The sequence below is a fragment of the Mercenaria mercenaria genome, chromosome 6 (assembly GCF_021730395.1).
Source record: "Mercenaria mercenaria strain notata chromosome 6, MADL_Memer_1, whole genome shotgun sequence".
NCBI classification, from domain to species: Eukaryota; Metazoa; Mollusca; class Bivalvia; order Venerida; family Veneridae; genus Mercenaria; species Mercenaria mercenaria.
The window spans coordinates 40,427,956-40,441,902 of record NC_069366.1 but is presented as its reverse complement, the minus strand read 5'-3'; the positions used below and the strand labels follow the sequence as shown (position 1 = coordinate 40,441,902).

Here is a 13,947-nt window from a genome sequence, read left to right as displayed (position 1 = left end):
ATGTAGTAATATAGAATAATATAAACTTATATGTCATTAAGAAAAAAAAACTCTATTGTAAAAATATTCTTTTGCCTGTTTGTTTGTTTGTTTGTTTTGGGTTTAACGCCGTTTTTCAACAGTATTTCAGTCATGTAATGGCTGGCAGTTAACCTAACCAGTGTTCCTGGATTCTGTACCAGTACAAACCTGTTCTCCGCAAGTAACTGCCAACTTCCCCACATGAATTATCAGAGGTGGAGGACGAATGATTTCAGACACAATGTCTTTCATCAAATCGTCACGGAGAACATACGCCCTGCCCGAGGATCGAACTCGCTACCCCGCGATCCGTAGACCAACGCTCTCCCTACTGAGCTAAGCGGGCGGGTTCTTTTGCCTGTATGCCCAGTAATGTGCATAAACTCTATATTAAACTTTCAAAGGTTTAAAGAAGAACAAATATATGCCTCAGTATCAATTCATCAGTACTTCATGAATAAAACAGGGGAAAACAAATTTTAAAGGGCAACACAAAAATATGTCCAAAATGACCTACTGAGAAAATGTCTGTATATAGTAAGATGGTAACCGAGAATGTTATATCATTCTAACAACAATAAAATGTACACTGGTACCAGTAAATATTCCAAAACTGTCTAAAATAAAATGAGTACAGCTAAATCTTCATTGGCTTTATTCTGCCCTTTTTACACTAACCACTTTCCACTAGAAATATACCATTTGTAAGCCCAAATTATGCTCAGAACAATGGAAAATTTTAGATCACCATATGACTAATGAAAAGGAAGTAAGAATATTCAGTTTGTACTCACCAAGTTTTTAAGGTATATTTAGAGACAGTCTGAATCTTGCACTGTTATTCCTGTTAGTCCCACTGATCAGGATCTTCAGATCCCACAGGTCATCACAAATTTCAGGCTCAGTTGGTTAAGCGTGTAAGTTCAGTTCCAAAGTTGACATCCGCGATTATTGTTTAATGGTTCCAGTTCCTGTTAATAGTTCATTGAGTGCTGATTTTTTGTCGAAGTTTCTAATATTTAGTCAGTTTTCCTTTAATTGTAATGAATTTAGCAGAATTTTTCTTTTAACAGTTGTAGACGTAGAAAGTTCTCAGAAAGTCCATCAAGGAAGCTTCATATAACATTGTTGATGTAACCTTCAGTTCTTTACTTCTAAAATTCCAAAGAATTTCTGTACGTAATGCTCAAATCCTGTTATTATCTGTTGCACTGTTTATGGAATAGTCCTTACTTATTTTATCGTACCACGAATTCACCACCATCTCCTGTCGTACGGGGCGCTTAGCCCCTGTTTGGTCATTGGGCGGTTAAGGGCCTTCTGGGGTTTTCTTCACCCTAACACTGTATACGGCAATCACAGGGGGACGCACCGGAAAATGGGGAATAGCTCTGGCAGAGCCCCTGTGATGCTGATCTGTTGGTTTGCCATGTTACGACAGAGTGCAAATAAATACAATCCAATGTTTCTATGTTTTATTTAAGTAATAACAATTCTTAGCAATAACAGTCTGCATATCACAGTATTGTAACCATAAATCCAGTTATGTCAGTTGTAAACTTTAAGGTTAAGAATTAACTTATTAGAACAGTTCTTGTTTAAGGCTGACTAAGTTAAAGTCATTATTATGCCAATGTGGCTATGTTATGCCACTAGAACATTGTCATGTCTTAACCATTCTGTTGCTAAAAATCAAGTCCTTAATATAAGAAAGATTTCATATTCTGAAAAATGATGTGAATAAATTGTCCAATCAGAAAAGTAGGGGCTGTCCCCTTTTTCATTTAAATTAACCAATGAAATTAACTTCAAGTAAAACACGACAGATTAAGTAAAACATGACAGATTTCTACAGCTTGTCTTAAACCCTTTTAGTATAAGCTGCCATCTCTAACAAAACAATAGAGGTGCTAAGATACTTTAGATTGTTCAGAAGCCCAACTGATTAACATTTGATTAAAGCCATTTCTTAAAATATTCTACATTGTTGTCAAAATAGTTACATCAGCTTTCCAAACAAGATTAAGAAAATAAGGATTTCCTGTCTTCATCAAAATCTTGTAAAAATACCCACAATACATTATTATTCAACAATATTGAAAATACAAACATCTAAAATATTAAATCAACAGTCTGGCCTTTACACTTACTTCAAAAAAACTTGGACCAGAAATTTCAGCTATCACAGATAAATTCTGTGAAAAACCGGCTTGTATTTCACAATTAAATATGAACAGACAGACAAAAATTCCATATTGTACCTTCCATATTGTATGCTGCCGGACTATTTTCATTAATATGCATGACCCGACACATTTCTATAAATAGCGCACATAAATATTTAACTAAGTTCCATTTAATATCGATAAACATTGAAGATTTCGTTCAATAACAAAACAAGAATCAAAATGGTAAAGGTATATAATAAAAGAGTCATTATAACAGTAGCTGGATCTGGGACTTTGTATTCAGCTCTCGTGGATTTTGCAAGGTCAGATCACACTCGGTGCTTGCACGCCTCATGAGATCTGGTCTGGCAAAATCCAATCGAGCCGAATACTGCATCCCAGATCAAGCTACTGTTATAATAACCCTATTGTATAGACTCAGTATCTTCTACATGCATATACCAATGCATGATTACCTCCTGATTTTAATAAAAATGGATTTATCTCGGTAAATATTTATAGAACTCATTTGAAATTTCATTATTGTCTTAGTTGGACTGTGGCAAGCGCCGTAGATAGCTATGGACTGATTTTATGTCAAATTACCTCCCTTTGTTTCAAATTAAAATGGGTGCATCTTAGTAACAAATGAAGATACTGATTTGAAATGTCATTTGTGCCATCAGATGGACTCGGACAGTCAGGGTAGATAACTTTTGACTGAATTTATGACAAATTTATTATTTTTTATGTAAACGAATATATATCAGCAGCATGAGATTGGTTTTAAATGTTATTTAAGTCTTCCAGGGTAAGGAATAGTCATGTTAGTACAAAAATGCAGCATTTAAGCCTAGGACCCTCCAACTTGGTATGGAAATTGGCCCTGACTAGGTCAAAAGGGACTGTTACAAGAAAATGTTTATCCTGATGATATTTAATGTGTATGGCAAAACTTGATCATATCATTTTGAGCAATGGTACTCAGGTGAGCGATACAGGGCCATAATGGCTATACTTGTTATACTTGATTTTAACCACACTTACAATCAACTTAAATCACAATAAGATCTTGGTTCCTTTCGAAAACCGGCTAGATTCCGTCATGGGTTCTAGAGTTACTGCCCCTTAAAGAGGCAAAATTTTCTATTTTGGCCCTTCCAGCCATATAGAGGTTTCATTTATGCTTTGATTTGATACAAATTTGCACAGAATGATTATCTTGATGATCTTTATAGTCCAGTAGAACTTGAACTGAACATTGCAATAGGATATATACAAGGTATTTTTGCAGTTTCTTATTCTTCAGACTTCAGTAAATGAGAATCCACCAGATGCCATCTTGTCATCTTTCGGGAAAATTTTTTATTTAAGAAAATTCAAAATGGATGCCATTGTCAAATTCCAATGTTGTTTTCCTTGAAAAATAATAATGAGAAACTTTGTAGTGGGGTTTATTCAAGGTTCTATTGCTTTATGTTGTTCATTAAATGGGGCATAAACAGTATCTCATGACTTTTGCTTGGAGATCCTTGGGCATTTTTCTATTTATAGAAATCCAAAACGGCTGCCATCAGAACCACATGATAGCGTATTTTACATATTGTATTTCAGTTAAAGGTGTTGTTGTTATTTGCAATATCATTTTCGTAGAAATAACAAGCAATTGAAGCAAAATTACTGAGAGAAAAGAAACACAATAATTATTAGTACTTCACAAACAGATAGGTGCAGCAGCAGCAGCAGCAACAACTTTTCTAAACTTAATTTTTTTTAAAAAATGGGAACAGAAAAGCGCAATTTGAATATGTTAGTATCAGGAAACTAAAATTGTTTAAACATATATACACATGTTTTTGACTTGTTGTTACATCGGTAACAGACATATATCAACGTAACCATGCATTACACAGAATTGAAAATTCAAAAACGCCGCTAAGTAATGTTACAATCGTAAACGATCAATGTCATAAAACTACATAAAAGGCAAGCAGTTATCTCCATATCATTAGGAGAAATGTCAAGAATAATAATGAGAAAATTAATACTCATTTGTCCGTCCCTACCTAGAATATTATTTGATTTTTTTCAACTGTATATAAATCCATTAGCTAGTACAATTGAAATGGTACGCAGTATGTCTGCAACATGAAGCAGTAGTAAATGCTGTATTCGATCATCCCCCTTCCTGTATTTTACAAAATCTAATTGAACCTAGTCCATGTATCAACCGTAACGGGAATCTAAAATACCTAATTCCAAATTTAAGCACCCAATACTTCTCAAATTCTTCTTTCAAAGAACAATCTAAATCTGAAAAGCTCTCCTCAGACATGTACAGTTCAGCTCCAGTCTATCTGCAAAATGACTGGCCACCGAACCCATTATTTAAGCTATCTGTTTGTGACAGGATGGACAAACTGGGGACAGCAACTATCGGAACAAGTTAACACTCATTACAATATTTACAAGTTTATTTACAGAAAATGATTATTTACAATGAATGAAAAAAAAATCATATTAGAAGAAAAGAATTAAAAGAAAACTAAAAAAAAATCTTAGCTCAGTATCAGTTTTCCAGAAGATGTACAGTCCTATAAATTACAGTTCATTTACACTGTGATGTTTTACAGGTGTTTCCTTTTACTTCAAACTTAAAGTAGCACTAATAGCATATCTTAAAACAAAGTCCTGTTAAACCGTGAAAACGTTGACTCCTTTTTGGCTCCCCATGTTGGTAGGTGTTTGTATCTCTGAGCTGTCTCAGTTGTCTACAAAAATCAGCGTCTTCGCAGTTAAGGCACAACCATGGGACAAAATCTCTCCACTGGGAAATCACATCCAGGGGAGTGTACAAAAGCGAACCTCGGGGAATTGAACTTCAGGGTCGTGAAATCATCACCAGATAAAATGTCGTCTTGTGGAAGAAGCTAAAATATATAACATAATTATGGTAAGCACCGTAGCAAAACAAATAAGGGCATAAAACTGCTCCTTTGGGTACACCATACCTCCGTAGGCTCCCATAAATAATGCGTGCTACTTATACAAAATATGAGTGCTACTAAGTTCATACATCACGTGATTACAATACGTCACTTATTACTTCCATTATTTCTCAAATTAATTACTTACAAGTCTAAAGTTAAAGTATAGAAAAGATTATGATGAAAAATTATAGATAAGGAAATGATAAACTGCAGCTATTATTTACAACCACAAATTAACACAATGCAATGCAAATTAAATGTTATACAATAGCTGGCATGAATGTAATGTCAACTACCATACAACAAAACGGACATTGTATAGGTATGCTATAGACTGGCACATAATAATTTCAAATTACAATAACATATCAAATACACGGTACTAGACTTGCCAACATATACATTTTTACATTACAATGCAATTTTGTAGTGGCATTCCATAATTTACTAAGAAAAGAGTGATATATACCATTTATGACAAAGAATACTTTACAATTATCATGTTACACAAATTTCAATATAAATCTTACAGCTTATACAAACGAAACATTTTAGATTCCTCTTTCGAAATAAATTACAAAAGTCTGAAAATTTTATTAAATTAGCCTGACATTCCAAAACTAGCTAATCACTTGCCAAAAAGTAAATGTTTTACAAAATTCTGTAGAATGAACAAAAATTTACTAATGAAAAATAAAACATGGGAGGGGAGAACAACACGTCAAACACCAAGGTGGTTGTGGACTATTTATTAGCTCACCTGAGCACAAAGTGCTCAGGGTAAGGTATTGTGATCACTCACCGTCCGGCGTCCGTCCGTCGTCCGTCCGTCGTCCGTCCGTCCGTCCGTCCACACTTTCCTTTAAACAACATCTCCTCCTAAACCAACAGGCCAATTTTGATGAAACTTCACAGGGTTGTTCCTTGGATGGTCTTCTTTAAAAATTGTTCAAAGAATTGAATTCCATACAGAATTCTGGTTGCCATGGCAACCAAAAGTAAAAACTTTAAAAATCTTCTTCTCAAAAACCAGAAGCCCTAGAGCTTAGATATTTGGTGTGAAGCATTGCCTAGTGGACCTCTACCAAATTTGTTCAAATCATGACCCCAGGGTCAAAATTGACCCCGCCCCGGGGGTCACTTGATTTTAAATAGGAAAATCTTAAAAAATCTTCTTCTCAAAAACCAGAAGCCCTAGAGCTTAGATATTTGACTTGTAGCATTGCCTAGTGGACCTCTACTAAAATTGTTCAAATCATGACCCCGGGGTCAAAATTGACCTTGCCCCAGGGGTCACTTGATTTTACATAGGAAAATTTTCAAAAAATTTCTAAAAATAAACCAGAAGGCTTAGAGCTTAGATATTTGACATGTAGCATTGTCTAGTGGACCTCTACAAAATTTGTTCAAATCATGACCCCCGGGTCAAAATTGACCCCACCCCAGGGGTCACTTGATTTTACATAGGAAAATCTTCAAAAATTTTCTAAAAATAAACCAGAAGGCCTAGGTCTTAGATATTTGACATGTAGCATTGCCTAGTAGACTTCTACAAAATTTATTCAAATCATGACCCCCGGGGTCAAACTGACCCCGCCCCATGGGATTACTTCATTGTACATAGAAAAATCTTCAAAATAAACCAGAAGGCCTAGAGCTTAGATATTTCATATGTAGCATTGCCTAGTGGACCTCTACAAAATTTGTTCAAATCATGACCCCCGGGGTTAAAATTGACCCCACCCCAGGGGTCACTTGATTTTACATAGGAAAATCTTCAAAAAATTTCTAAAAATAAACCAGAAGGCTTAGATCTTAGATATTTGACATGTAGCATTGCCTAGTAGACTTCTACAAAATTTGTTCAAATCATTACCTCCGGGGTCAAATTGACCAAACCCCATGGGGTTATTTGTTTAGCTTTAGCAAAGAAGTTTTTTCAAGAAAGCAATTAAACTCAGGTGAGCGATATAGGGCCATCATGGCCCTCTTGTTTATATGATAGATCGGTTTTGGTCTGCTAAGACCTTCATCAGGATACATTTCAGTAGAAAAATAGTGACTGAAGTACTAAAAATGTGGTTACAGTTTGTGATGTTTGTTACTATTTATAGAAGATTTGTTACTATTTATATCTAGTTATCTGGCAAGCTGCCAATACTGTTCCTGTCAAAAATTAACATTTTTTTCACACATTATAAGTTCATTTACTGTGTTAAAAAGTCTGTAGTGTGCAGTTGCAAAGGATTCGTGCCACTCGGCTATATGTTGTGATGTTTTTTCTAATGTTCCGGGATGATGAGTGTAATGTTAGTGTAGATACGGGTCTGTAGGTTGTGTATTCTTTTGTGTTGATGTTTCTTGTTGGTTTTCCAAAATTGTAATGTCTGGAAAATTTACATTTTCTGCATTGATGTTTATCGAGACTTTTATGGAAACCTGATAATTGTTAAAAGCCGTAATGGAGGAAACTAATTCCTCTCGGGAAAGTGGCCAGATCATAAGCATGTCATCAGTGAATCTTTCCATTACAAGTGGTCTGAATTTTTGTGTCGCAATGGGCCAAGATTTTAAAAATGTCATGAATAGTATTACATAGCTTGTGACATATCTGGTACCCACTGTCGTACCGGAGATCTGTTCAGAATACATACCATTGAATGTAAAATATGTCCTTTTAAAACTAAATAACATGACTATTAGAATACTCCATGCTGATGGTTCTTTTGAGGAACGCTCTTTTAATGCTTGGTTTACTGGTACTGATGATAAACCCGAACAGATGATAAAGTCGACCACCTTGGAAATATTCGATTGCAATCGGTTATTTATAAAATTGAACACACCATCTAATAATTTCCACTTACAGCACCAACTGGTGTAAACAAAAACAAAACTGGTAAATATTCTGTATAAATAAATGACTTACATTTATTTGTATAAAAAATATTTATTTAAAACTACTGGGGAAGAGGGTGTTTTTTGCACATGCTCACTGTCGAAACACGAAGGCCTGACATTGGGTCACTTTTCATTACTAAATTTTACTTGATCAGGAATGACTGTTGCAGCATTTTGGGAAAAGTTTCAATATAATAATACAAAGAAAATTTTGTAAATGACAAAGTGGTCGAATTTATCATCAGTCAACGTTCATACGGCCCCATTTTACAAACCCCTTTCAGGGCCTCACTTCGTGTTAGTTTGCTTACTAAATATAAATTTGAATTATGTAATGTTTTCAGCAAATGTTAAGCTTTATTTTGATACCGACTGTTGATTACAATTTGCAGAAATAAAAAAGTTACAGGTAAAAAACCTCATTTTCTGCTCGGGTTTATCATCAGTACCAGTAGTGGCTGAATAAACAACATCTTTGGTATTTTATATGGAGTTACATTGCATTCATATATGAGCCACGCCATGTGAAAACCAACATAGTGGGTTTGCGGCCAGCATGGATCCAGTCCAGCCTGCGCATCCGCGCAGTGTGGTCAGGATCCATGCTGTTCGCTAACAGTTTCTCTAATTGCAATAGGCTTTGAAAGCGAACAGCATGGATCCTGACCAGACTGCGCGGATGTGCAGGCTGGTCTGGATCCATGCTGGTCGCAAACCCACTATGTTGGTTTTCTCATGGCACGGCTCATATTTGTTTTGGTGTCCCATCTGTAAGATTCCGTTTTTTAGTCGTATGATACTAAACAAAACTCGTAATTCAAAAATTATACAAAAATCTAAAAAATAAATTTCTTACCTCGATCGAGCAAAATTTCTACCAAGAAAACTCAAAGTGATATAATTTTGTCTAACAGTCGAAAATGGTGTGCAGTAAGATATCTAGTCCAGTCTATTTGTAGGGTTATGTCTAAAGAGAACACCATTCCTTAGACACAAAATGTCCCAGTTCAGCCATAAATTCCTCACTGCGGGTGACTCAGCAGCGATATCATCTCTTGAAGGCTTTTCAGTTTCCTCCATCCAGAAAATAATGCGACCCATGTCTGGGTCATTTCGCTGCAACTTTGCAACACTTTCCGGACTATGATCTACAAGATGCGAGGGTTTACTTAAGTGTAGAAATATTTGTGGGTTTCAAATTTTGCGATATTTGCGGTGATCGGCAGTCCGCGAATTCATTATAACCGCGATTATTACTACCCAAATTTCTATTTATAAGTCATATTTTCGCACACATGTGAACCATCTCAATCTAGTCTGTAAATTGAGCTGTCATTATATATTTGTACCATCATGTACCTTTATGTATATAATGAATATAAACAACTTGTTAGTTATTGTAAGTTATTAAATTATTGAAAACAAGAGTGCTGCAAAGCGGGGCAATATACGCGAGAAGGGTTACATCAGAGTATTGGAGCAAAATTTAAAGAACTTGACTGTTGAAGCCCAAAGGATAGGAACAAAAAAAAAAGAATTTAAAAAAAAAATCTAAGTCCACAAAAAAATTCTTACCAGGTAAAGTTATGTCAAAATACATGTAAAAATTGGATGTACCAGCCATGTTGTACCACAGAAAAGTGGTCTCTGTTTTTCTTTACTGCCAGTAATAAAAAAGTTTCAAAATAAGCTATTTGTAGTAACAAAAAAAGGGAAGTAATTAAAAAATAATTATTGTAAGAGAAGAAAATGGGATCTGCCAAATAAAAACAACAGCACTGCAATGCATAGCAATATACACAAAGCAAAGTCATATATGACCTTTGACCCCTAAGTGTGACCTTGACCTTGAAGCCAGTCATCCAAAACATGCGCTCTGCACGTTGCCTCAGTATGGTGAACATTTGTGCCAAGTTTCTTTGAAATCCTTCAAGAATCCTTCAAGCAGTTCAAGAGTTACAGAGTGGACACAGCAATGTCATATATGACCTTTCACTCCTAAGTGTGACCTTGACCTTGAAGCTAGTCATCCGAAACAAGTGCTCTGCATGTAGTCTCAGTGTGGTGAACATTTGTGCCAAGTTTCTTTGAAATCCTTCAAGCAGTTCAAGAGTTACAGAGCGGACACGAAACACACTCATATGACCTTTGACCCCTAAGTGTGACCTTGACCTTGAAATGAGATATCCAAAACATGAGCTCTGCACGTTGTCTCGGTGTGGTGAACATTTGTGTCAAGTTTCTTTGAAATCCTTCAAGGGGTTTAAGAGTTACAGAGCGGACACGAAATTGCTAATGGACGGACGGTTTCGGGTGTTTTTAAAAAAAACACTTGTTGTTTCGTGTTCTGTTTTACCAAAACACTTGTAAACACTCGCAAACATGCAAAAATAATGGCAAACACGGCATTCATTAGATCACTTTCTATCAGCTGTGAAAACATTCACTATTCTGATATAATTTCTATTGTTGATTTAACCGGTTTTCAATTTAATCCTTTTACAAACTGCCCAGGTATTTTTGTTTGCATATTTTTTTATGATGCTCGACAGATGTTGACTATAATCAATACCCCTTTCATTGTTTGTTTATGTAGGTGTTGACTGAAACACAGTAATATCTATAGCGTGTTGCGGCTTGGATAGCTATGTACCGTTACGTATCTATGACTTACCCGTGACGTTGTCACGATTCGTCCGTGTTTTATACGAGTTAAAACTATTGTAGTAGCCACCCCAAACTCTTGTAGTAGCCCTCCGCCCCCCCTCCTCCACCCCTTTGAGTAGATATTTTGCCATGCACGAATTTATGATTTTAAGCCTATGTCTCTGCGAATTCAAAATTGCGCAAATATATCTACTATGCCAAAAATGGACCTTTCCGCGAAAATTTGTCTCCGCGAATTCACTATACACTTACAGTAAACACTTGGCTACTGATGGAAGTGTCATGGTCATTCAGAGAAAACTAGAGATGCTTTTGAGAAAAGCGCATGTCTCCCACAACTGCCTAATCATCTTGCGCATGCGCTTTCGTGCACCCAAAACGTACCCTATACTTCTAATTTCGCATGCGCTTTTGTGCAGGAAAAACGCACCTTATACTACTAATTAGTAGAATAGGGTGCATTTTGCCTGCACGAAAGCGCATGCGAAATGAGGATTTTTCGCTAATTCAAGGGCCATAATTCCAAAGTGCCTGAGCAGATTTGGCTAGTTATCGAACTTGGCCGAGGTCTTATGGTCAGACACATTTTGTTCAAGATTGGTGAAGATCGGGTGAGAAATGTTCGATTTAGAGTGAGGACAATCTTTGTGACAGACAGACACACAGACAGGAGTAAATGAATATGTCTCCCACACCACTGTGAGGTGGGAGACATAATGACTTACTAGCCAACTTATTTCCCTCTCTCACCCCTTCCGAAGATACTTCCTGATAGTCACGGCTTAAGTCATCATTATGAATTCTAAGGCGACGCATGTTCCTGGTGTAGTGTGCGGGCTAACATAAATATTTGATCATTTTTGTCCCTGTAACAAGAAATGATCCTATGATGTGCAAGAGAAAGATGAATAACTGATAAGCTTTAAAACTTATGTATCCACTGCTTTCCTGAGGAACAGTTGTGTTCCTGGTTAAAAGTGGGATCAAATCATCTACATTTGCAAAATCTGACCATTCATTATGCCTTTTTGTGCAAGTCTTACACCCTTTACATAGTAAGCTTTCAAGAACTGTGTTTTGGTCATAACAATCACAGTCTTTTGGACCACATGGAATGCAGCTTTAGCTGTCACTGTTTAGATGTTTACTACCTTTTCGATGTTCAATTTTAAAGTCAAACTGTGCCATAATTTCTAACCATCTTGCCATTTATCTGTTGGAGACTTAAATGACATAATCCAATGTAAACTCGAGTGTTCTGTCCTCACTAAAAACTGTTTACCTAAAAGATAGTGTCTAAAAGTATGCATAAATGTCACCATTGCTAACAGTTCCCGACGTGTAACACAGTATCTCGGCTGAGCTTTTGTCAATGATTTACTGGCAAACATGAATGTCTTTTCAACATCTGTTCCTGACACTTCGCAAAACTGCATTTGACTTAAACATCCCCCTATCCCGGTGTCACTCGCATCAACATCCAAAATGAATAAGCGTGTATAATTTGGATAGGCTAAAACTTCATTACCACAAAGAACTGACTTTAAATCTTCAAATGAACTTTGTTGCTCATCGCCCCATTGAAAAGCCTGACCGGCCCCCATCAGTCTATTCACTGGTGTGGCTCGCGATGAAAATGACCTGATAAATCTTCTATAGTAGGAACAAAACTGAACAAAGTGCCTAATTGGCACAGGCCAATTTTTGACGTATGTTTCTTTATCATTAGTTGGACTGACCCCATCACCGCTTACGGTGAATCCTAGAAATTCAACTGATGTCCTAAAGAGATTTCATTTCTCTGGTTTCAGTTTTAGGTTAGCTTGTTTTAACTTTCCAAAAAAATTCCTTCAATCTGCTTACATGTTCATCAAAACTTTAGGCAAAACAAATTATATCATCAAGATAAATTAATAATGTTTTCCACTGAAGTCCACGAAATACTAATTCCATTACGCGTGAAAGGTTGAGGGTGAGTTGCAAAGTCCCATTGGTAAAGTAACATATTCATAGAGACCATTCCTGCTTGTACAAAATGCTGTTTTGGACCTGTCATTTTTTATCAACTTCAGTTTGCCGAAAAACACTAGCAAGATCACATGTACTGAAGTACATAGCTCCATGTAATAAATCCAAACATTCATCAATTTTTGGTAATGGGTATGTATCTTTTAACATAATATCATTAAGACGTCTGTAATCAATACAGGCCCTAGTACTTCCATCTCGCTTCTTAACAAAACAAAGTAGAAACGACCAAGGACTGTTACTTTCTTTGATAACTCCAGCCGCTAACTGTTGTTGAATTACCTTCTCTTCTTCACCTTCAAATGATTTCGGCACCCGTCTCGAAGGTATTTTGATTGGTCTTGCATTTGCTGTATCAATTTGGTGCTTTATGGCGCTAAATCTCCCAAAATCACTGGGTCCAGTTGAAAATATTGATTTAAACTCTTCTAATAAAGAAGCAAGGGTAAGTTTTTGTCCTTGTGTAAGGTTCACACTAGAACGATTGTACAAGTCTCGAAGTGGTTTACTCCATTTTGATACATTAGTGTTCAAATTGTCCACTGTCAAACTTTTTACACTAGTCTGATTTGATAATGATTGGTCCCCACAGATGTCACTCTCTTCCACTTTTTCGATGAAACCTAAAGTCGAACCTTCGTCAATTGTAACATTTTCTTGTGAAGTGTTTATTACTCTGGTTGGTATTGACAGTCCTTCCTTCAGCTGGTTAGTGTCGTAAATTGAATGTCCAAAAGTAATATGTTCCTGAACCAACGGAAGCCCTTCTAATACAGATGGTTAAACTGTTTAGTTATAAAATCGATGGAACTGCTATTTATTCCACCAGGAATGATGCATTCAGAGTCTGGAGGTAACGAGATTGTCTCAGTACATGTAGCTCTAACAGCTCTTAAAAGAACGTTCTCAATCAAAGTTCCACATCTTTTCCCATGCAACTTCAAACCATTCTTAGTTATAGTCATAATGATGCAGAAAATCCAAGCCAAGTAACCCATCTTCTCGAATGGCTGCGACCAGTACATTCCATTGAAAGTATTCCTTGCCTATCTTCAAATTGACTGTCATTACTCGATCTACATGCAAAATCCATTATCAGTGACTTCAAGTCTAAGAGAAGGGCCTGCTGGCTTTAACTCTGGTGTTTCTGAATCAGGATTTTTTATATAAAG

At 36.2% G+C, this 13,947-nt stretch overlaps 1 protein-coding gene across 1 annotated transcript in view; it reads right to left on the bottom strand.

Moving 5' to 3' along the window:
• Window positions 1-4,645: 4,645 nt before the first annotated feature.
• LOC123549122 (repressor of RNA polymerase III transcription MAF1 homolog) overlaps window positions 4,646-13,947 on the bottom strand; it is a 131,706-nt gene continuing 122,404 nt past the window's right edge. The window contains exon 6 of the mRNA XM_053545665.1: window positions 4,646-5,119. Coding sequence (XP_053401640.1) covers window positions 5,071-5,119 — 49 coding nt within the window. The 3' untranslated portion in view covers window positions 4,646-5,070. The remainder of the gene's footprint in view (window positions 5,120-13,947) is intronic.